Source organism: Lathamus discolor, chromosome 1, assembly GCF_037157495.1.
Source record: "Lathamus discolor isolate bLatDis1 chromosome 1, bLatDis1.hap1, whole genome shotgun sequence".
Classification (NCBI taxonomy): domain Eukaryota; kingdom Metazoa; phylum Chordata; class Aves; order Psittaciformes; family Psittacidae; genus Lathamus; species Lathamus discolor.
In genome coordinates, this window is record NC_088884.1 from 84,517,871 (window position 1) to 84,543,182 (window position 25,312).

At 40.5% G+C, this 25,312-nt stretch overlaps 1 protein-coding gene across 3 annotated transcripts in view; it reads left to right on the forward strand.

Annotated features, from left to right (window-relative positions):
* BCAT1 (branched chain amino acid transaminase 1) overlaps positions 1-25,312 on the forward strand; it is a 67,503-nt gene that overhangs the window by 24,587 nt on the left and 17,604 nt on the right. For all 3 annotated transcript variants that reach the window (XR_010613622.1, XR_010613623.1, XM_065683809.1), the window contains exons 3-7: positions 9,558-9,758; positions 13,372-13,482; positions 14,957-15,076; positions 19,195-19,358; positions 20,862-21,004. Coding sequence is in view for 1 of the 3 variants with exons in the window: in XM_065683809.1 (XP_065539881.1) it covers positions 9,558-9,758; positions 13,372-13,482; positions 14,957-15,076; positions 19,195-19,358; positions 20,862-21,004 (739 nt within the window). In the remaining 2 variants the exon portion in view is untranslated. The remainder of the gene's footprint in view (positions 1-9,557; positions 9,759-13,371; positions 13,483-14,956; positions 15,077-19,194; positions 19,359-20,861; positions 21,005-25,312) is intronic.

Genomic DNA, 25,312 nt, shown 5'->3' on the forward strand with positions numbered 1-25,312 from the left:
TAACATTAATTGTCTTAAGCAAATAACTGAAGCTTTTAGCTAAGATAAAAGGAAGTTGCTAGGGAAGAAAAAAAAGCCAGGGGCCAGTTTGGCTGAGTTGATTTATAGCACAAAGAAAGTGATGCTTTATCTTCTGTTTAACTAGGAGCTTAAGATAAAGCCAATGTCTGTAAAAGCACAGAAAGTGTACTAGAATTTTAGAAATTCCATTTAGTTTGTATAATTTTCTGGATTTATTTTTCCCAAGGTGAAGAATTGCTTTTAAAAGGTAGAACTATAGCACCAGCCAACGACTTCCAAAAAAAAATTGACTCCAAAACTTGTAAGATCCATGGTGTCCTTACGTATTCCCAAGAATTTGTAATTTTATCCTCTGTCTAACAGTGTGAGAAGGGAGATAAGAGAAAAAGGCAGGTGTGGTTAACTGTATGTTTGAAATTATTCCTGTAACTTCAGTGTAAAAGATTATGCCATGAAAACATTTAATATTCCTCAATGTTCTTGAAATTCCACATGAAACTCTGAATTCTGAATACCTTCATTCTGTAAATCCACTTCCCTACATGGCTACAAGCTTATTAAACTCAGGGTAAGGAGATTTAATTGCAACTACTCAGGACTTGGACATGTGAGATTATGATTCTATTCTTGGCTACTCCACATAACATGTTTGTGTCTGGCCAGGCTACTTAGGTGAAATATTTCTAACTTGTTTGTCTGAAATTTAGGTTTGCAGTTAATTTCTTCTTTCAATATGACTACTTTTTTTTAGAAGTAGAAATGATGTTTCCCAAACCAGGAGACTGTAGTGTCTCAAGTCTTTGTGGACCAAATTTATAAGTTTTGCTTGAATACAGCATTATTTGAACATGTAAAATACTGGTCCACTGCACAAAAATGTGGTATCAGTTAAATGTCACAGACCTCTCTATTCCAGTTTTCTGTATGAGCCCTCAGCTTGTGTTAGGCTCAAACATTCTCCCAGGCAAACTCTTTCTAAAAATGGAACATTGTGTTTATGCTGTAATGTGGAAATATAGTGGTTGTGAGGCAAGGAGCAGCACAGCATCAGGAATTGCATTAACCAGGCTGTCAGGTCTTTCCAATCTAAAGCCCATGTGTATCTACACTGCAGACAAGAAGTGCAGTTGCATGGCCGAGGAGGATTTATTTATTTATTTTTTTTTTTTTTTATAGCTGACTTGACCAGCAGTAGCAGTGAGCTACAGCAGTGTGGTTTTCAGTCCAGTGCAAGGATTGCATTAAAGCCTGCTCATACTGCTTCCCTCTTCATGCTTTCTTATCATTCAGCTAACCGGAATAGCTCTTAGCAGAGTTTATAGGACCAAAATGCAACAACGTGTCCAGGTTCTGTTCCTATATTTAATAGTTTACCAGCATACTGGTGGTTTATGATTTAAAAAGGTTTTATATGCAAAATGTTTTACATAATTCTTCAATGGATGAGATATTAGATGACTGTTTTTCATAATCTGAAAATACCATCAGCTGGAGTAAAGGAGACAGAATCCATTAAAATAAAATAGCTGCTTTTCTTAAGATTTCCTTAATATCAGGTAGGAGGTTTCCTTAGGATCTGTAGGAACCCTATTTCTTCATCTTTAACTTTTAAAAATATACATCTTCTGAAATCTGTGTCAGTGGAGAATAGACTAACGAGTAAGGGATGAAACACCACTCCTGCCCCCCCAAAAGAAACCAAAACCAAAACCCCAACACCACAACCCTACCCCAAAACCTTTACTAGTCCATTTAATTTTCCTGAAACAGTAGAAATGTATGAGGCTATAAAGATTCAGATAGTTTTGCCTCCCTTAAAATCCAAATTCCTACAAAGCTGCAGAAGGGGTCTTGATTAACTTTAATGGGCTTTGGATCAAATCAGTGGGAGCTGATTTGAGTGCAGGGTAGCATTTCAGCAACATATAGAAAACCTCTTAAAATATACTTAGTTCCAACAAAATCAGTGATGATATGCTTTACCTGTGTGCTTTAGTGTTTTGTAGGGCAAGATTGTTTTCCTCGGTGCTTTCTCTAGTCTAGCTGGACTGTATCTTTCCAAAATTTTTCTTTTCCTTTTTGAGCATCTTGGGAGCTGCAGACTGCGTTTTCAGCTCTGCTGCTGCCTTAGGTTTTCATTTTCTAAGGCAAGAAGTTTATGTCAATTCCAACCACTTACCTGTTGTCTTGTCAGAGCAGGTTTACATCACTGCCTATTGCTCCAAATCAAACATTCCTGCATCAGAGTTGGAGCATTCGTCAGGTCAGGGGAAAGGTTAAAGAAGCCAACAATGTGTTGCTTCTTCCCATTGCTTTCAGAGTGTAGCAGAAGCTAATTATCTGGTTTGAAAAATATTTGGTAAATATCTGTTATGAATAGTTTAGGTTGAATGCCTTGCAGAGGATGGACTAGACAGAAGTCCTTCCAGCCATATTTTCTGCTGTTTCCATGGCAGACTCACAGCTGATTCAGACCCTTGACTCCCTTTTGCTTTGTCATTTGTCCTGTGGTCTGTTACTCAGTGTACAGTCAACCTGATGCAATGATTCCAGGCCCTAGTTCAATTACATGTGCTAACATATTCTCAGATGAAGACCCAGGGAAGCTTTATGTTGAAAGATTTCTGGGTATTCTCCCCGGCGTTGAAGAAGATGTTTTGTTATATTTTGTTTCTCTTTATTTATTTTTTTTTATTTATTTTATATTAGGAAAATTAGGGCTTTCTTCCTGCTTAAATGGTATTATATCTTGGCACACTTTCCATTCTCAAGCCTCAGGCTCTGCTGTAAATTTAAGACAGTAATGATGGTAAAATGATTATAGGAAAGCTTACTTTAGCATTACTTTTTATACTTTAAAAGCTAGTTAAAGATTTCTAAGAATTTATTTAACACTGTCGTATTCTGAGTGGATAGAACGCTTGTTCTTACATTTCTACTATAGACTTTATTATTGTGAGCAGAACCACACAGGGCTTAGCCCTGTACAGAAAGAGATGGTCTCTCCTCCACAACAGTAGCAGCCTTTTCCAAAGAAGGTGGGGATGGGAAAAGAAATGAACCCAGAGACCTTGATTTACCCAAAGCCTGGGGGACATAGATCTCTTTTTCACTCAAATAGATGCTGCTATGGTGTCAGCTAGTGAGTAGTGGATAGAGCTGAGAGCGAGTAAGTCAGATAAACTAGACAAAAATAACACCTGCTGGAAAAGGCATGCAGTTGGTTTCATCTACTGTAGCAGTATCCAGCGTTTTTGTTTCTAAGACAGGGTTTAGGAACAGGGCTTCTTGTAGGAAGTGTTCTACAGGAGCAATCATGTGCAGCGTACAGAAACTTGAGCCCTGTTGTATGATGCTGCTGGGCTGGAATATCTAATATATGAGCTTCTCCAGGCATCTAAGATCACTGCTCAGGTCAGCAAGAAAATGGGGCAATCCTCTGCCACCTGCAGCTTGACTCTGGAAAGTAAAAGAGCTGAATGATTTATAGGAAAAAGGTGGTAGCTTGCTCTTTGGCTGCAAGGCCAAAGAAAACTTGTTTTAGATAAGAGAGTTTCAGTTTCCAAAGGTGAATGACCAATCCACTTTCTTCAGCCTAGTTAGTATCCTCACCTAAGTTCCCCATAACTGCTTTTCTTTGGCACTGCAAACCTCTTCTCAGTTTGTCATGTAGGAAGAGCCAGACAGAATGTGTTGTGTGGCAAAATTTCTGCTCCAGCAGAAAGAATGGCTTCCTGGGATAGATGTGTGTGCTGGGGAGGTCCTGAAAAGCAGTGATGAGGACTGAATGGCAGGAAAACAATATCCTTATCCCTGGAGTCCTCCTCAAAACCATTCTGTTTAGTCCTAGCCCAGTTATCTCCAACTGTCCCAGCTACACTTTGTTACCTTCCCCCCTTATAGTAATTCCTCATGCTCTTTGTAATCAGTCTCCTCAAAATCTGCTCTTCTACTGCAACCACATTTTGCTGTTCACAAATGTAAGGGCAAAACAAGTTACTCAATTTTGCCTACACTTTGTGTCTGTTATTGCATCAGAAGGCCCTGATCTTTCCTAGGATATGCTTACAAACTCGGTATAAGTAATGAAAAATAATAATTGCAGTTGCTTTGTCATCTTGAATGAATCACTTTGACAATAAGTAGGGGAGGTTACTTATTTCATCAGAGTAGACTGCAGTCAGTCTCACCCAGTGGATGTTTGTATTTCGAGCATCTCTGCTGAAACTTGCTGTTACAGTTAAGTAACATGTAAGCTATTTTGCAGCTGGGGCTGTCAGCTCTGTTTTTACTCAACGAAGTGATAGAAATGCTTGGCCCAGCAAAGGGTTCAGAAAAGTTTGGGCATGTCAGGTGAATTGCACCTGTAAGAGCTGCTCAAACTATTCCTTACAGTCTAGTAGTTTCACTGCAGTGAAAATAACTGCAACCAAGGATCATTTGGGAAAGTGTTGATAAAAATATGCACTTGCCTTCTGCACCTACCCAAGACAGTTCTATGGGGTCAGAAAGGTAGGAATGTAGTAATGAGAGTAACAGCTTTGGCCAGAAGCTGCTGTCAGCTCCAAATCTATTTCAGGCTATAGCAAAGGCTGGGTAGAATAAGCATTAAACTGACATTTTGGCTAGGGGCACCAGAATGTCTTGCTGCAGCTTTGGTTAAAATTGACACAGACCAGCATGTCATTTTTAATTTGATGTAGCTCATAATTGAAAAGATCTGATTGATCAAATGATGAATTTCAGTTTCAAGAGGCCACAATGTATCTTCTTTACTTGGTCTGGGTAAAGCTTTGCCCTGGAAGAAGTTGCATTGGAATCAGCAGGCACTTTTCAGGGGAGAGGCTATTCAAAAAAATACATCTTGTCAAGACAGTGGCTTTTTGTAGGTGCAGTGCTGCTATACAAGCCCTGAAAATCAACAGTATCCAGCTGTCTTTCCCACCACCTCTACCATAGGCAGAGCAATCTGGTTCTTCCTATTTCTTACTCAAGTGTCCTGGGCTGGGACCCAGGAACATGTATCTTGTACATACTGTATTGCTGCAACATGGAGAGTTTGCAGGGATGGAACTGTCTGTAATTTTACTATAGGAAACTGGCCAAATAGCTGCACTCAGTAGACTGTGTGCCACATGCTTCTTTCCTTCTTTATCCCCCTTACCTTTTTTTGTTCCTGCATTTATTTGGTTTTCTTCCACTTTAATGGTTTTATTATTTAGGCTGCAGCATCAGAAGGTGCTTGAGAGCAGGTTAGTAAAAAAAGCAAGCAAAACACAGACCTAACCATATCCTGGGCTGCATCAAAAGGAGCGTGACCAGCAGGTTGAAAGAGGTGATCCTGCCCCTCTACTCTGCTCTTGTGAGACCTCACCTTGAGTATTGTGTGCAGTTCTGGTGTCCTCAACATAAAAAGGACATGGAACTGCTGGAACAAGTCCAGAGAAGGGTCACGAGGATCATCAGGGGACTGGAGCACCTCCTGTATGAAGATAGGCTGAGGAAGTTGGGGCTGTTCAGCCTGGAGAAGAGAAGGCTGCGTGGGGACCTAATAGCAGCCTTCCAGTATCTGAAGGGGGCTTACAGGGATGCTGGGGAGGGACTCTTTGTCAGGGACTGTAGTGACAGGATAAGGGGTAACGGGTTGAAACTTAAACAGCGGAAGTTTAGATTGGATATAAGGAGGAAATTCTTTCCTGTTAGGGTGGTGAGACACTGGAATCCGTTGCCCAGGGAGGTTGTGAGTGCTCCATCCCTGGCGGTGTTCAAGGCCAGGTTGGATGAAGCCTTGTGTGGGATGGCTTAGTGGGAGGTGTCCCTGCCCATGGCAGGGGGGTTGGAACTAGATGATCTTGAGGTCCTTTCCAACCCTAACTATTCTATGATTTTATGATTCTGTTGGCAGTACAAGCAGTGGAGATCTGAATGGGTGTTAAAGCCAATCCCTAATGCATCCTTAATATGCCGCTTTCAGGGCTGGGTAATTGTTGACAAAGGAAAGAAATAAATTGCTGTTTTATAAAGGTCAGAGGTGATACCATGGTAGCACAGCAATAGTTTTTTAATGAGTGATATTAAAGTAGTAGGCATTAATACTTAATCAGTAATTCTGGTGTTAGTCACCTGGCCTTGCTCTGTGGGTTCTTCTGAGTGTTTTTTTTTCCCTCCTGCTGGTGCTGTTTGAACAGCACCACAAAATGCTTGGGCAGGTGAGATGTTGTGTAGGAGATTTTATTGTTCAGGGACCTAGAAGAGGCTGAGTGCAATACTTCATGCTGCAGACCACACTGTGGGAGAGAGCACCGCAAGGATGGGTTCTCCAACTCAATCCTCTTCTATGGGAAAAAAAGATTGAATGTGTTTCATCACGTGATGGGATCTTGACATAAAAAGCATTTGGATTCTGAAAGATTCAGGTGATTTTTCACACTGTTAACTTGCACTACTTGCTTCTTGTGGGGAAAAAAAGAGGGGCAAAAGTACAAGAGAATGGGTAAGGGGAAAGAGCCTAAGAAAGTAATGGCCCCCAAAAAATCTTAAATGCATCTCAGGAGACCTTAACAGGATCCTAAAGATAAGGAAGCTTGCCTTTTTTGCCTTTTTAATGATTGTTGCCTTAATAATCTGTGCAGTTTAGCCTATATTTGAAGTCTTCTGCAGGGTATTCCTACTGTTGTTTGAAAGAAGTGTTGTGGGTCAAGCGTCACACCTAGTATTGTTGAGTCAGGTGTTTGCAAAATGCCTGAATGAAGGCTAGTTTCACTAAAAGCTTGAAGGAGGTGAGAAACAGCAGGTAGGCTCCTTGTTCAGTGTGTGCAGCTCCAGGAAGCTCTGTGGTCCACAAACTACTTGATTTTTTTCTGGATAAGCATCACAGCTACCTACCTCTGTAGTCTTTCTGCCTTCAAGTCACTCAACCTGAAATCCAGCCCAGTGATTTGTGTTTGTGACTGCAGGAAGTCCCCAATCCTTGGGGCTGAAAGCTAAGCAGTGTGGGCTCCTTCTGAGCCATAGGCACTGCTGTGTGACCACCCATCACAGAGGAGTACCCATTTTATCGAACTTGCAGAAGTGAGCATGTGGCCCACCTCTTATCACTAATGAACCAGCATAGGAGTGACTCTGGATCTAGGACCCTCTTTCTGTTAACCATTAGAGTGCAACAGAGTGCTTGTATTTGATCAGCATAGTTTTATTAAATTAGCACTCACACGACAGACGCTCTGAACTGTCTCTTGAACTGTTCAAAACTGAAGAAATAACTTAGGTGGCAAAACTGTGTCAAAGAAAGCCCAAATGCTTCCAAGTGAGCGTGTTTCTTCACTTGTGGCTGCAGTTTGCTGCTCTGTCTACATGTGCTTGTGGACCTGTGAGAAGAGCCAAGATAAAATCTTTTGCCATCCTTAAAGTAAAAGCTATTTGTTAACTGCTGAGGTTAACAAACTGTTCTGTAGTGCTGCCTTTCAACTAGTGTGCTTCCACAGCTGTGAGAGTGAAAAACTGAGGCATAAAAGCAAAAATCGGCACAGCGATGGGAGTTCTAGGGGATGAGACTCCATATGATAGCTCTGGTCCCCAGGCCACTTTATTGTAAAGTTAATTACCTTAATGAAAATCACCTGAGATGAGACATAAACCATGGCTTCAGGGAGAGCTGTTAATCTCACTGGCAGTAGGAGTTCTTTAGAAGTTGTGATTCTGTCCAGAGATAAAGCCAAGGATATAACTGCATTCTACATCCTTGCTTAAGCCCCATTCATATCCTGCTCCTGCATAAGTGTTTTCCTGAGCTGTCTTCCATTGTGGATAATTACAGACACTCCTTTGTGGCTTTTAATTTGATCCACACTCCTGGTGTGTGTGTGTGTGTGTGTGTGTGTGTGTGTGTGTGTGTGTGTGTGTGTGTGCAGGTTTGGTTGGTTGGTTGTGGGTTTTCTTTTTGGGTTTTCTTTTTGGGTTTTTTTGGTTTGGTTTGGTTTTTTTTTTTTTCTTCCCCCAAAGTGCATAATAAAAGGCTGTCAGGTAAAACTCATTTTTATTTTCAGGACATCATTAAGTAGTGCTTTTCCCATTGGAGCATTAATTGTCAGCAAGGGTACTCTAAAGAGTTAAGAAGAGTAATTGTTGTTTCATCAGATTATGTATTAGTTCAATCACGCTAATGCACTTTAATATTTAGTCAAGCCCTATAACTGGATAGTTTAAAACAAGCTTTTATCTATTCATATGTTCCAGCTCTAAGTTAATTTCACATCTAAGCCATTAAACAAAAAAACCCCAACCAAACCAAACCAACCAAAACCCAAACAAAAATCAACTGACTCATAAAACCAGGCCATTGTACATTAAAGGCATCTTGAAAATCAGGTTGTTTACAGAGACGAGAGTGCATGTGTTCTTTTTCAAAAGCTTGAGACTATTTTTTTTCTTATTTTGCAAAATGAGTCTGAGACGTCAGTGGTATCTCTTGCAAAACATGCCTTTTTAGTGCACGTACAACTGATTTGAACAGTAGTCTGAACTACCTGCATTTCAGTCTACTTTATATGTACCCAGCATAAAGAAATAAGGTTTTACTTGGGTGTGGGGGGGGTGTCTGTAATAAGGGTCAGTGCTTTCTGAGTCACGTTAGGAAGAGAAATGGACCTTTGAATACAATTCTTTGTTGAATTCTTTCTTGCTTCTGACCAGCAGTTTAAATGCTCAGATGGTACAGAAAGAGAATGGAGAGTGTGGATCGAGACTGCCCCCTTCATAGCCCTTTCTAGTTGTTTAGCCCCTGTCTGTGTATAAAAGGGGAGTGACCTGCCAGTGATCCTGCTTTCCTTCTTCCCCTGCTGTTCTTTAGGATGATTCACACCACGTGAGCTACAATAAAGAAAATTAACTCTCTCCCAACCAAAACCAGTACAAAAATCCCCATTTTGCATTTCTGGAGCTAGTCATAGCTTATAAGATAAAGTCTCTACAGTTTATCATGCAAGGAAACATTTAACCATCTTTGCTAATGGAATCTTTCTAGGAAAATATGGATGTGAATGAACAAGCTGGTGTGACCCAAGTAATCTGCTGGCTGCAGGCTCTGAGCTCTCACATTGGTTTTATGGGTTGAAGGCAAATCAGCATAGTGTATCTACTTAGCTGTGAGAGGGATTAATTTCTGATGATCAGTTTATGTTCTGAGGTACAGAAATTGAGTGTTTCTGGAATTTGTACGCATATGTTAATCTGAGTGTCCAAGAAATTTTCATCTGCTGATTTTCTGGTTTTACACTTTGTACTGCTTCCTCCACTTAACAGTTCTTCAAAATATGCCAAGTACTTCTGGTATAAGCAGCACTGTGTATATGTGTGCATACACAGTATGAGGACTTTGCCAGCTACTTAGAGGTTAGCTGTCTTTAAGCATTCTGTTATTAAATGTCCTTGCAGATAAAATATTGCATTTGTCCATGTTCGCTGATGGAGAATAACTTTTAAATCAGTCTGAGTTGATCATTTTTATAAACTTCATTTTTGTCTTCATGTTCTTTCAGGCTTCAGACTTGATTATCACCCCAGCTACGACTTTGAAGGAAAAACCAGACCCCAATGGTTTGGTGTTTGGAACTGTGTTCACTGATAATATGCTGATAATTGAATGGTCCTTGGCTTCAGGATGGGAGAAACCTTATATTAAGCCACTTGAGAACCTTTCATTGCATCCAGCCTCCTCATCTCTGCATTATGCTGTAGAAGTGAGTACTGAATTTATTCAGAAACTGCTATTTTGTCTCATTAGCTCTTGAAACCATACCTTTGTAATACATTGACTATTACTGTCTGAAGTTCATTAGTATTGAGTTACATTTTGTTTTGATAGCTGATGTCCTTCCAGAATAATTCCATTATTTACAACAAGGTTATATTTATGTTAGCATAACTCAGAAGGAACTCTGACCTGTGGATTCCAGTTCACTTAACTTTCTAGACTAGTGAAGGTGACCCTTTCTTCATCAGGGACTGTAGTGATAGGACAAGGGGTAATGGGGTTAAACTTAAACAGGGGAATTTCAGGTTAGATATAAGGAAGAAGCTCACTAATGTAAGGGTAATGAGGCACTGGAACAGGTTGCCCAAAAAAATAAATGCCCCATCCCTGGCAGTGTTCAAGGCCACACTGGACAGTGCCTTGGACAACATGGTCTAGTGGGAGGCATCCCTCCCATGAGGAATGAACTAGATGACTTTAGGGTCTTTTCCAACCCAAACTATTCTATAATGCTTGCGTGATGACAAATTCATTTGTGAAAGTGTCTAGTTCACTGACAGTTACCGTAACTTAATGAAGCACTGGATAAAACTCTGAAATTCCAAGAGTAACTTTAATTTGGGGACTGAGCATGCACTTTGTGAGAGTTATTTTAAGCAGTTTTAAAGGTTCATATCTTGGATTGCAGGACAGACTAGATAGATGTTTGTTTGTAACTCCAAAAAAGCCTGAAGAGCTCCAAACTATATCCGATGTATTCAGCATATACAAGTTCATTTAAGCAGAAAACATAGAGCAAGGAATTTTGGAAAGTGAAATGTTAAGTTGGAAACCAGCGTGGTTAACAGTTTCCGTGCTTAGCTGCTTACTGGCTAAAGCTGCCTTTTGTGTCTCCAGAGCAGCTTTGGCTATACTCATATTTGTGTGAGAGCCTCAGCAGGGCACATATGGTGAAATGGAAACCTGTTTCTCCTCCCACTTCTGGGTAGGTGGGAGTGTCTCCACTGAAGTTAGTGGAGTTGCTTGTGCTTCTTTTATTATTTCTTTGTCCATTTCTTCTCTTTTCTTTTTTCCTTTTTTTCCTTTTTTTTAACCACTAGCATAAAGGAAGGATCAAGCTTTTCAGCTTTTCCTTGTTGTTGTCCCTGAGCTCCTGCCTTCACCATTTTTTGTTGTTGCTGTTTTTTCCCCATCTAGTCACTGGGCCTCCAAAGGTCCTCTGTAAATTACAACAGGCCTGTGACTAAGGCTGCAGCTGTTGATGTGCGCAAGAAGTAAGAAACCACGCTGGAGTCCTGGATCTATATTTCACTCTTAGTAGCATAATGCTTTAATGCTCAGCCTCTGGCCTAGTCTAAAGTCATTGCTAATATGAATATGTTCTTTTTTTTTTTTTTCCTTTTTTTTCCCCCCCCTCCCCCATTTTTTTATTCTTTTACCCTTATTGCATCACGATTCCTCTAGCCAAGAGGACAGACAGAGGAGAATCTGGTGCCAATGCTGTGGCTCAATGAATACACAGTGGGTATAATAAACATGATGAATTTGGCATTCCCTCCCCTTTCTCCTTGCCCTCCATGATGCAGTGTGGTAGTCTGGATCTGCTGAGCTCCAGATCCATCTCCTGTGATGTACAGATGTCAGATAATATTGTTTGCACACCACCGCAGCAACCAGTCGTCAAGCAACCACAGCAGTTGCTTTTATTCATGTGAGCATTTCTGGAACACATCACTGTCTCCCTTTTGAATGAGTGAAAGGTTTTACTGAGCTCTGGGAAGTTATAAGTATTTCTCTTTGGAGAAAATGATTTAACAGCTTGAGAAGGCTCTGTGTTTCAGTAATGATGTGATTCTTCTCTTAAACCATTGACCAGATCTTAGTAGCAACATTCCTTTCTCTTCCCTCTCATTAAAAATCCTGTGAGTGTGATGGGGAGAAGGGTGGGGGGAAACAACTGTTCTTTGATAAGATAGTAGCATTACAGCAATGTGGTTTTAGCTAGTAACTGGCCCAATAAAAATCATATCAAAGTATCACCATATAACCAGCTATGCCACCCTTTATTAAAAGTATGTTTCTTTTCTTATAGCTACAAGATCTGTCCTGGGAACTGTTTCTTTTTCAAAGCTGCACACAAACCTTTTAATAAGGTTGGCAGTGCCGTAGGAATAAGATAAAATTTGAAGGCAAAATGTTCTGGGTTCTGATTCTGGTTCTGGTACATAGTTAGCATATAGCCGAAGGAATATTGTTGGGATTCCTGCAACCCAGTTACAAACCAGTTAAAATTTGTCATGTGGAAGGACCTAGCACTATCATGGGGCCTCACAAAAGTTTTCTAGACATTGCACTTCACTGATCCTTCTGGGGAACTGTTACAGAATTTAATAATAATGAAACCTTGAGTACTCTACTAAAATTACTTACACACAAATACAGGATTCTTTTTTCCAAATAAAACCCCTGCCCATGTAGACTTCAACTGCAAAGAATGATACTTCCAGACATTTTGTGTGGAGCAGTCAGGAGGAGAAGTCTGAGGAGACTGAAAGAAGTGATGCAGTTAAATTCATAGAACTTATACCGAAATTTAATGTACAAAGAAATGCTTTAAAAAATAAATTCTAAAATTCTTGTCTATTTACATGAGTGATCCTTTAATACTTAATCTAAATACATGCATATATTTATGTATTGATGTGAACTTAAAAAAATAGGATTTTTAATTTAATTTTATATAATTATGTATACAAAATTATTGCTTACTGCCTATAACTGGAAATTACCAATCTGTAACTGAAAATAACTATGGATATTTTGTGGGTATAGTGTTTGCCGTGATTAGGAGATGCTGTAGAACATTCTGCTGGTAGGGCACTGATGGAATAATATTTTTGGTAAATGGATTGTCAATACCAGTCATCTGGATTGTGAAGTTTGATGGGATAGCTATGGCTAATTTAAGTTTCCTGTTAAGTATAGGGAAAACATTTTCATGCATTCTCCCTCTAGTGTAAGACTGGTGCCTCTGTCTCTCATGATAGCTAAACCCCTTTCCACAGCGTAGGGTTGTATGGGGGAACTAAGTGACCAAGATTTTACTGCAACTGCAACAAGAACTGCAACAGAGTTCCCTTAATTACCTTATTCCATGCTTCCTACCAAAATTAATTTTTGGACAGAGCCCTAAAAATGTTTAACATATATAATTAAATTCTATAGATCTTTTCCTTGAGGGAGAATACTGATTTAGCTCAGCCTTATGTACCAGTCAGAATGTGAGTGAATAGTTAAGTCAAACACATGCTACAAATTTTAATTGCTGTAACCAAGTTGTGAAAAAAAAAAGGTTGTTTCTAAGTCCTCTGACAGATAAAGATTTATCTGAAGCATAGGCAGGTCAACTTTGCAATATAAATGTCATAAAATTACCTCAAAGGAGTGTGTTGCAAGCATTAACTTGTTGGCACTTATGCCTTGAGTACTGTGTGGTTCTTTGATTTCCAAAGCATGTTTGTTGCTTTTGCACAGATCATCAGGGGATAAAATGTCTCAATTATTATTTGCTTTCTTTTTCTTCCTTTTTGGTTTGGTAGTTGTTTGAAGGAATGAAAGCTTACCGAGGAGTGGATGGCAAAATTCGCCTGTTCCGGCCAACCCTCAACATGGAGAGGATGGCACGATCAGCAAGACGAGCAACTCTGCCAGTATGTAGTTAAGGCGTCTTGTTCTCCTTAAGTCAGAGCATATTTTAATTTTCAAAATGCAAATCTCTGAAACTTTACAGTATTGTAACATTTATCAAACACTCTAACTCTTGAATAGTTCAGTTAAACTTTTGTCGTTGTTTAAACAAAAGTTATCCATAAATCACACAGTCGCTCTCTCATTCCCCCCGTTCTTACCCTCCCCCTACTCCTGGAGGGACAGAGAGGAGAATCGAAAAGAATGCAACTCCCACGGGTTGAGATAAGAACAGTTTAGTAACTAAGGTATAACACAAATCACTACTGCTACCACCAGTAATAATAATGATAAAGGAAAGAACAAGGGAAGAGAATACACCACCTCACCACCAGCCAACCCAAAACTCGCCCCACCCCACCTGACCGAGCACCGACCCATACCTTGTCCAACCCTGCAGTATACTAGCCCTTCCGGGTAACTCTCAGTTACATCCCGGGCATGACGTGCTGTGGTATGGAATACCTCTTTGGTTAGTTTGGGTCAGGTGTCCTGTCTCTGCTTCCTCCCCGCTTTCCCTCCTCCCTGGTAGAGCATGAGGCTCAGAAAGTCCTTGGCCAGACCAAATATTTGAGCAGCAACTAAAAACATCGGTGTTATCAGCACTGTTCCCAGGCCGAAAAGTCAAAACACAGTGCTGCACCAGCTACCAAGAAGGAGAAAAATAACTGCTACTGCTGAACCCAGGAAAACTTTAAGAGATCTTATTCAGTGAACTGTTCGAAATACATTTTTCCTTTAAATCACCACAGTATTTTGCTTTTTTCATTGTCTCTCTACTGCCTCAAATGTATACAGTCTATTTCTGAGGGATAAGAGCTGTTCAGCAGATATTTGCATGCAGAGAGCTGATTAAAATGTTCCGGCACTAATGTTCTTCCTTCTTTCTAATTAAGACCTTCAGCCTCTGAGTGCCTTTATTTTTGGTCACGCTAACATGGCTTTTAACAACTGGATATTGGCCAGTGAATTTCCTCCCATGCTCATTAGCTTTATTACAGTAAAAAATTTGCAGTTTCATGAAACTGGGAGACTTGGTGGGTCCCTCAGTGTTAAAGCACAAATCACTCTGTGGAAGAGGTAGTGCCATAGCTTGCAGAGTGCCAAAGTGAAGGCATTGGCTGCACAGGCTGTTCTTTCCATGTGCTTTGGAGGCAAGAAGGGTCAGTGGCTCCTTTTTGCTGTCTCAGAAGGATACTTTGTTGCAGATGAGGACATCCAGGATACTGCATAAAAGGGCACAAGTGCAAAAACCATGGATCTTTGAATTCTGTGAGAAATGAAGTCAAGGAAGATGGTGTAGTCCTATGAGCCTCTATGGGCTGTCACTGTTACTTATCCTGATGAATTCCCCTTAACATATGGATCTATAAAGACTGCAGAGTGTTTAGGTTGTATTTCTCCATTTGCTTTTCACCCTTTGCTTTTCCTTCCCAGCATTTTGACCAGAATGAGCTTCTAGAGTGCATCCGGAAGCTTGTGGAAGTAGAAAAGGAGTGGGTCCCATACTCAACCACTGCCAGCCTTTACATCCGTCCTACCTTAATTGGAACTGAGGTAAAAACCATTTCTCTTTCTCCTCATAACTTTTGGGTACTTCAGCACGAAGGAAAAGCCTCAGTCCATAAAGGGAAATATGCAGCAGTCACTAGACAACAGTATTACAGTTCAGGGGCAAATCGGTTTTATGTTTTTACTTCCAAGTTAGTAATCCGCAGCTCTACTTCACAAATTTATGTTGACCACACCACCACCTAGTGGACACATTGATTTAGGTCTCAGAAAGTAAACATTACTGTTCTGAGTGGCAATGGCAAAATCTAGATTAACTTTAGGTTTGTACTAAAAGGATAGTTATTTGTCACACAGTAATGTATGCCTTTAAAATACTAATAATCTAAAGAAATTGTGAGGGAACAAAAATTTGTTGTGCAATTTTGTGATTTCAATTCATATCTCCGTCCTGACTTCACTGAGGAGATTTTGGAATATTCTACCCAGTAAATTAAGATGGCCTTTCTGAGAGGCACTATTAACAGAACTAAAAACAAGCCCTTGTGTCAATTTATTCTTGAACCCAGATAAACCCAACCTTACAAGAGACTCCTTTGCAACTAGGTATTACTGAATTTCACATGGGTGTGAGTCAAGCCTGTAGTATTTATGAAGCGAATTAGAAATAGGGAGCTCATTTTAATTAAATCGTTAAGATTAGTGTTTTTTAAAAGTGGTATGAGAGAAGTCTGTAATGGTAGAGCATAGAACAAGAAAGCTAAAGAATGTGTGTTTCCCAACTAGGCCAGTTACTCTTCTGCAGTATCCATATCCGTAAGTAGGCACCATACATGGCTTCACTAAGGAGAAATCCTGCCTGACCAATTTGATGGCCTTCTATGATGGGGCTACGGAACTGATGGACAGGGTTAGAGCAGTTGACATCATCTACCTGGACTTGTGCAAAGTGTTTGACGCTGTCCCACATGACGTCCTTGTCTCCAAATTGAAGAGACATCAATTCGATAGGTGGACTACTTAGTGGATAAAGAACTGGCTGGATGGCTGCACACAAAGAGTTGTGGTCAATGGCTCAATGTCCGGCTGGAGACCAGTAATGAGTGGTGTCCCTCAGGGATCGGTGTTGGGACTGGTCTTGTTCGACATCTTTGTTGGTGACATGGACAGTGGGATTGAGTGTACCCTCAGCAAGTTTGCCGATGACACCAAGCTGTGTGATCCGGTTGATACGCTGGAGGGAAGGAATGCCATCCAGAGGGACCTCAACACACTTGTAAGGTGGGCTGATACCAACCTTATGAAGTTTAACCATGCCAAGTGCAAGGTCCTACACCTGGGTCAGAGCAATCCCAGGCACAGCTACAGGTTGGGCAGAGAAGAGATTCAAAGAAGCCCTGTGGTGAAGGACTTGGGGATGTTGGTCGATGAGAAAATGAACATGAGCCAGCAGTGTGCACTAGCAGCCCAGAAAGCCACCTGTATCGTGGGCTGCATCCAAAGAAGCATGGCTAGCAGATTGAAGGAGGTGATCCTGCCCCTCTACTCTGCTCTTGTGAGGCCTCACTTGGAGTATTGTGTACAGTTCTGATGTCCTCAAGATAAAAAGGACATGGAACTGTTGGAACAAGTCCAGAGGAGGGCCACGAGGATGATCAGGGGACTGGAGCACCTCCTGTATGAAGACAGCCTGGAGAAGAGAAGGCTGCTTGGAGACCTCATAGCAGCTCTCCAGTATCTGAAGGGGGCCTATAAGGATGCTGGGGAGGGACTATTCATTAGGGACCGTAGTGATAGGACAAGGGGTAATGGGTTAAAACTTAAACGGGGAGTTTAGATTGGATATAAGGAAGAAGTTCTTTACTGTGAGAGTGGTGAGGCTCTGGAATGGGTTGCCCAGGGAAGTTGTGAATGCTCCATCCCTGGCAGTGTTCAAGGTCAGGTTGGACAGAGCCTTGGGTGGCATGGTTTACTGGGAGGTGTCCCTGCCCATGGCAGGGGGGTTGCATCTAGATGATTTTAAGGTCCTTTCCAACCCTAACTATTCTGTGATTTTACATTCCACACATGTTCAAGGACCCCATTAATTTTAATGCTTGTGAGCTACTTGCAGATTTTCAGATAGAAGGATCGCCACTCAGTGACTGTAAGGTATTCATTTTTAAAATGAATATTGTTTTTTCCTTCTTTAATCATCTTGCTGTTGAGCTTTTATTTAGGTTAGTCAACATATCTGGCCTTTCTGCTATTCCATTTTTTTTTTCCAGGTTCCATGTACTGCTAGTCTTCGATGAATTTATTCTGTTATTCTATGAATTAGCACAATCAGGAAAGCCAGTCAGCACAATCTCTTGAATGATCAAGTAAGAATCAGGAAAAATGTTAAGATCTCAGTTAATCTGTTAGAAGTTTTACTGAAGTAGTAAGGTATACAGAAATCAAAATAACACTCTAAGTACCTGAAGAAGGCTTATTTGAGTTTTTCAGTAGTTCCATTATTCCACTATTATGTTTCCCTCCCAGCTCCCAAATTATCTTCACATACTTTGTGCACAGTATTTCAGTTAAACCTTTGGTCCTAAAGATTTAAGTTCAGTAACTTTTTTTCAATGGAGACCTAATCTTAGAAACCAAGTACAAGCTTGTTCTTTTTACGAGACTGGTTTCTCTGAGTGGATTGAAAATTGTAACCCATTCAGTTGCATAGAAGATCCCAAGAATCATGGACAACCAGCTGTACATAGCCCTGCTTTTGAGGAGGGGGATTTGACAAAAATCTGGAGATCTCCAGAGCTACCTTCCAACGTCAGGCATTCTGTAATTCTGTAGTCAGTCCTGAGCTTTGAAAGAATCATGTAGTTAAGCAAAGTCTCCTATGACAGGATTCAGATTCTGACCACTGCCAGACTTTTTATCTTCACCTTCAAGTATTCATGGTGATGACTTGAAGTGTGAGAGCCATCTCTCTGAGAGGAGGGGGAAAAAAAGGTGATACATACCAGGTTATTTCCTGTGCTGTTGTGTGAACCATTTCCAGACAGCAAATCATTTTAGCTTGTCACACAGCCATTAACATAGCCAGCACCTGGCTCTACCAATGCCAGTTCTAAGTGGCATGGGCTAATTCTCATCACTAATGCAGCTGACAGCAGTTCCTCCACGGCTGTTGTTGCTAGCAGTGGTCCTTGACAATCCTCCCTCCAGAAGGCTTTGCAAGCTTGTGCTGTGATTAATTAATATAATTATATAGAATCTTGTTAAGCTAATATCTGAATTCTCAAAAGCTTGAAAATCATAGAATCATAGAATAGTTACGGTTGGAAAGGACCTCAAGATCATCTAGTTCCAACCCCCCTGCCATGGACAGGGACACCTCCCAGTAAACCATGCCACCCAAAGCTCTGTCCAACCTGGCCTTGAACACCGCTAGGGATGGAGCATACACAACTTCCCTGGGCAACCCATTCCAGAGCCTCACCACCCTCACAGTAAAGAACTTCTTCCTTATATCCAATCTAAACTCCCCGTTTAAGTTTTAACCTGTTACCCCTTGTCCTGTCACTACAGTCCCTGACAAAGAGTCCCTCCCCAGCATCCTTATAGGTCCCCTTCAGATACTGGAAGGCTGCTATGAGGTTTCCACGCAGCCTTCTCTTCTCCAGGCTGAACAGCCCCAACTTCCTCAGCCTATCTTCATACAGGAGGTTCTTCAGTCCCCTGATCATCCTCGTGGCCCTCCTCTGGACTTGTTCCAACAGTTCCATGTCCTTTTTTATGTTGAGGACACCAGAACTGTACACAGTACTCCAGGTGAGGCCTCACAAGAGCAGAGTAGAGGGTCAGGTTGACCTCCTTCGACCTGCTGGTCACGCTCCTTTTGATGCAGCCCACAATACGGTTGGCTTCACAAATACTTGTGAAGATTAGAAATATATATATAAATGAAGCAGCTGTAAATGAATGGTGACAGTATATAAAATTAGTGTTGTGCATTGCTCTGGTTAGAGGGGAAGTTGTATAAATACTTTCTTTTCATTGCAGCACTTTGCATTGTCCTGATAAAAGCACTCTTGTGCTGTAGTTCATCTGAAAGCAGTGTTCAAAAGCTAATTGTATAATATCTGATGTAAGTTTTAATTTTTTTTTACATTCCCCTCTTTCAGCCTTCCCTTGGAGTGAAGAAGCCAACTAAAGCCCTACTGTATGTCATACTGAGCCCTGTGGGCCCTTACTTTTCAAGTGGAAGCTTTAAACCCATATCCTTATGGGCAGATCCAAAATATGTGAGAGCCTGGAAAGGAGGAACGGGGGACTGCAAACTAGGAGCGTAAGAAAACATAATTCTACAACTTCTACATAGTTTACAGAGGAGATTTGGTTTTTAGACTAGTATCTAATCCAGCAGAAATAGAGGTATTAAATGTAGCAGTGAAACAAGCAATTTACTGTAACACATATTTCAAAATTGTACTTCACAAATATTATGTATACAATTCAGCTGCATGTTTTTATTTGCATATTACAGTCAAGTGGATTACTTGCATAGGCAATTTTGCAGCATCTCAGGCTGAGACACTAGACCTGGAAGGTGTCCATGTAATACTTCGGCTGTTCCCCCGGCAGAAGCTGACACTAAAGATATGACTTCTGTGATGCAGCATTCAGTGTAGCAGCCTTCTGCCAACTGGGCAGTGAGTAGCATTGACAGCTGACCTCCTCCTTTGGCAGGCTGTCCCAACAAGCCATCTGCAGTTAACTGGGGGAGTACGGGTGTTTAAAGAAAAGCATGAGACAGTTATCTGCACCGACTTTCCCATCATCTGGCAGTTGTCTGCTGAACTAGACCAAAGCACTAGCTAGGTAGAAATGTCATTGTTAACTTCCAAGTACTTGACTTGTAGAGTTGAGGCTGCTTAGGACTGGACTGGAGCAAGCAACTTGGAAGTGGCTAAATAAGTTAGTCTATTATATGTTCTTGGTCTTTGGTTTAAACAAAGCTTATTGCCTCTACCTGGGAGCTTGTTTTCTAGGTAGGAAGTTAGTAGCTGTCAAATACTGCTCAACAGCTTTCCTTCATTCAGTCTGATGTTCTGAGAACTATAGGTTTGGTTTGGTTTTGTTTGGTTTTACAAATACATTGTTTCCTATGCATCCTTCATATGTCAGCTGTGAAAAAAAGGGAATAGTCTGGAATCACTACTGACTCGATTTGTGCCCAAAGGTGAAAATGTAACTCCACTGTGGTCAGCACTTTGTGCTGCTAACTTTGGGTCTTGATGGTAACATCAGAAACTGCAAAGAGTTTTTTCCCCTCCCTCAAAGCAGCTATGGGGTAACTCAGTAGTCAGGTTCACTGTAGGCAGCATTTTGAGAAAAGAATTGCTTCTTGAGAATATGGAATTTGTGGCCTGTCTGCAGCTCATGAAGCTACTAGTTCTGTGAATGTCTTTCATTAGAAAAGAAATAACTTGCCTCTGGTGATTTTTGTGTTTCAAGAGGTTCATCTGACATATGTGAGATAAGGTAGATGGTTTTGTTTTCCTTTCTTTTAAAAAACAAACAAACAAACAAACATACAAACAAACAAAAAATGCCCCCAAAACCCAAAAAAAAAAACCACATGAGCTGGATGGGAAGCTTTTGGGTTGTAGATACAAATAATCTAGGAAAATATTAGTAGAATACTTCCAATTAAAATATTCCAGGGACAAGCAGTGACTGTGCAGAGCACTAGCTCATAAGGTAAATGGGCACAAAACCTTGCACAGAAATGAGAAAATACCCAACCAGATACTTATAACTGTTTGCTCTTTCTTTTTGTTTCTGGAAGGAATTATGGTTCTTCTATTTATGCCCAGCAAGAAGCCCTGGAATTTGGCTGCCAGCAGGTTTTGTGGCTCTATGGAGAAGATCATCAAATAACTGAAGTTGGAACAATGAATCTGTTTCTCTACTGGATAAATGAAGATGGAGGTATAGTAACACAAACCATGAAAATTTTAAGTTGAACAGTTGGGAATTTAATACACAAAATAAACAATATAAAAGTGCAGATCATAAATAAAGATGATTCATTAAAGGAAATGTCTATTTTTTGGTGAAAACTAGTAGATAACTAAGTTATACTGTTGTGAAAGAGGAGATTCTGGAGCAGTTGTGCGTACTGCCTACTAACATCCTAAACTGTTGGGCCAGTCCACGTGCTCAGAAGGGGAGAGTGTAGCCAGGTCACACTGGAGGCTTGGTGTCATCTCTAGCAGCATGCTTTATCTTGAAGGAGGTGTTGGGTCAGAAAAATATGGGGACATACTAAAGATACCTTATGGCTGTATAACACTAAACTCTGTGACTTTGAGCATGAGTGGTTCCCATTATCACTTTCTGACAAGTGAAATATTCCTAAAGGATAGCCAAAAGTATTTTGCCACCCAACTGATGAAGAACTCATCTCTTTCTTTGAAGAATTTTGAAGTTTTGTCCTGTGGAGGCAGAGAGAAACGTGTCAGTCAGCATCCCACATCGCTAATGCTGAAAAGATGCTTTCAAGATATACCATCATTCCTGAAGTTATTTTAGCAATTTGTACCCACAGTCATCTCTGAGCAATGTATATGCTCATAAGAAAGCTATCTAGTTAATGAACAGCCAAAAAGGCATCTCAAAAATAGACATTAGGCATGCAAGTACTCAGAGCTTGAGAAGCGTTAGCTCCACCTGAGAACTGATTCAGAGGATTACATGACTCTTGGTCCTTAAAGGATTGAACCACTGTATAGGCGAGTGAATAAAAGGACATCTCCTGGCTTCCATGAATGCTTATCTTCCATGCAAATTAAGTGTTACTGAATTTTTGCATGGCAGCACATGTAGGGTTTGGACTCTGACTTCGTCATAGTGCTGCCGGGTACCTTTGAACACTGACATTTTTCTGGCAGTGCTCAGCTGCAGTACAGAGGCAGCATTCTTTGGGGACAGCAGTATGCTTTAGATAGTGTAGGGTAATGGGAATCCAGCTACCTGACTTTCATTTCCAGTTACATTACATGTTTTTCTGCAAAATCATTACCACTTTTGTAAGAGGAATGACACTCATTCAGTGTTGAATGAGTCTGTGATGTCTTGTGAATCAAACTGTAAATATGAGAAATCTTGTTGTTACAGCAGCAGTAGATTTGTCAGCATAGTTAGATGGTCAAATTCATGCTTTGTGTAACTTCTCTGGAAAGACACTAAAATAGATTTTGGCTGATTCTGTTCAGGGAAAGGACACTGAAGGGGGGACATAATTAGAATTCAATGTTCTCATTGTACTTAAACCAGGAATATGCTGGAATTATCCAGCTGCAGCACAGTACTGTTCCAAAGATCTGCCAATCACTACGTGACCAGTGCACTACTGAATAGTACTATTGTGAGGTGGCCATAGCAAACAACTTGTAATTCATGCCACCCAAGCTAACTGTATTCTGGCAAACCTGCCATTCCACAATATGTGGTCATTAGCATCATTGGAGCACTTTGCTGTCCCCTGGTGTGTTGATTAATGCTTAATTTATGATACCTTTGATTAAGAAACACTTGCTGCCAAAGTGTGTCATCACACACCTACCTATGGCATTACATTGTGATTTGCATTTGCCATTATGTTCTGTCACTTCACAAAAAATACTTACTTAAAATGTGGTTTTGTTTTGTTATGCAAATTCTGCAGCTGAGAGAGGGATCTAACATAAAAATAGTGAGGCAGAAATTACAGATCATCATCAAAAGGAAGATGCCCGTCTGTGTATTCAGAGGTCACTGCAGAGTAGTCTGAACTGCTCTCCTTGGTTTATAACAAATCGAAGGCCAAAGCCTAGACTAAAGGACATCTGTGCTTCCTATGAGGGTAGGCTTTTCTTGCAAGCCTTTGCTATGTATTTTGAGTTACATCACTGTGATTAAATGTGACATCTTGTCTTGGGCATCAGGAGGAGCTTGGAAAAATGTTTTGTTTGTAACATCAAGGAGGGAATAGGGGAAGAAACTACTCAATTTCTGGTAAAATAATACGACATAGTCTCTGCTGCTTTTGTATCACCACTGCTTCTCTAGCATAGTTTTAGGAGTGTGGTATTTTGGTCATCAAACACTGTTTATGTTCACAAAGTGAAAATTTTGGTCACTGCAGTCCCTTCCACCTACCTCTTCAGAGCACATCAGCTGTTGACATTGAAACTGATTTCCTTTAATAATGCCTGTTGTTTTGCTTAGAATATAGGCTTGACTTTATGGAAAACCTTGAAATTTAATCATATGTCCAATCTGAAGGTTGCTAACTATGAAATCTGTGTGTACTTTCAAAAAATTCACTTTCTTCAGAATGATTTGGAACCACCTGGGTTCTACTTCTAGCTTTAATGTTAAGGCATTGTGAATAGCATTCAGGCATTGCTTAATATTTTTGTGCTGTTATTAAAATTGGGATTAATAGTGCCCACTTCAAAATAGTTCACATAAATTGAAATTTTTTTTATTTTTTTTTTTTTTGTAGAACAGACAGGTAAAATATCAGGCAAGCTTGATTAGTGGTCTGTATGTGGAGGATTATTTGTGCTGCACAGTTATCTTTTACAAGAAGACTACTAACAAAATAAGGATCGTACCTTCTGGTCTAATAGAAAGCCATAGCAATAGCAAGGAGGGTAGAGCAACAAATGAATGAGATGGCAGGCAAAGAAAAGGAGGGGAAAGTAGTTGAGGAAAGTAAATTGACAGAGACACAAAGGGTGATTGCATGAGGGGAGAGTAGAAGAAAAGCCTGAGGGGAATAAGGAGAAAGGAATAGAAACAGAACAAACTGGAAGAGAAAGTCAGCTGTTAATAATACTGAAGCCAAGGTTTTCTGGGTTCTCCTTGACCCGGCAGTTCCCTTCTGTTAAAATGTATTTTGGTGTATTTCTCAGCATTATTTTAGTGTGAATAGTACTGAAGGCATCCCATTCTTGGAATCTTATCTGCTATATGTTCATAAATACAGGTGTGTCAAAATTGAAGCTGTATAATATGTAAGACCTCATTTTAAAAATCCCCTTAAACACTGATGGAGTACCATTGTTACAGCATGCCTATACCATGCCTGGTTTAATGGAACACTGGACTTATAGTGCTACTACTGTAACAATAGCAGCAGTCAACTGCAGAGAAGCCCTGACATTTTCCTTCAAATGCCTTTTCTCCCCTTTTTGCTACTATACATTTTAAGGCTTCTAGCATAGGAAAATAATTCAGAAGGCAAATGGAGTCTGTGAGCTCAGTCTGTGTTGGTTTGGGGTTTTTTTTTGAGATGGACAAACTGATGTCATGTGGAGACTGGTTTGGCATGAATTCATTGAGAGGATGAGTGGTTTTGGCATGCTGTGTTGTATAGCATTATCATCTCTGCCGGATACCAGGGGAGCAGATGTTCCTTGGGTGGCCCCAGGCTGGTAGGCATCATATGTATAGTTGACAAAATTCTACAGAGCAGGCTGTTCAAAACATTTTGAGATGCCCAACATCCTGTCTACTCAAGTGCTGTTTGGTGGCTGGTTTGGCCTGGCACCTTTTCAAACTAGCTCAAATCAATTAATATATGTTATTGAGCTCAAACAGGTTCTGGCCAAGATCTGTGGCAATATCACACAATAGAGAACATTAGCTGGTGTGTAGTCAAAATCTGGTATTAAGGTATGCATTATTTGAAGTTTTCTGTTTAAGAAAGGGATGCATTAGTATGTGACTGGGTCACAAATGCAGAATATCAGGTCTTCAGTGTTCAGATTCAGGTGAGCCCTGTGGCTCATGGAAAGTTTTTAAATCCTCTTTTTTTATGGTAGTTGTGCCAGAATTAGGACAAGACACACATCATGTTAGGAGTGATGCTAGACAGACTCCAAAAAAAGAAAGCTTATTGTTCCTGACTGTATGAGAAAGAAGAGACCACTGCTGTGGTTAGGAGTATGGGATAGGTCAGGGAATCACACTACTGGTTAGTCAAACCAGAGCAAAATATATAGTGTTCTAGGGCAGCCTTTTTTATATACATTTTGGCATCCTCATAAAAGGAACATGAGGCATAGGCAGGAAAATCTTCAAGTCCAAATGAATAATTGCAGGGGTGGCTGCATTAACAACAGACATTTCCAGAGAGAATGGACAGTGAGTAGCAGATTCAATGAACAATTCAATTTATTTATCCTCCATTTCCACTACCCCAGCCCAACTCCTAAAGCCCCCTCGTGCAGAGTGATGCTGTAGTCA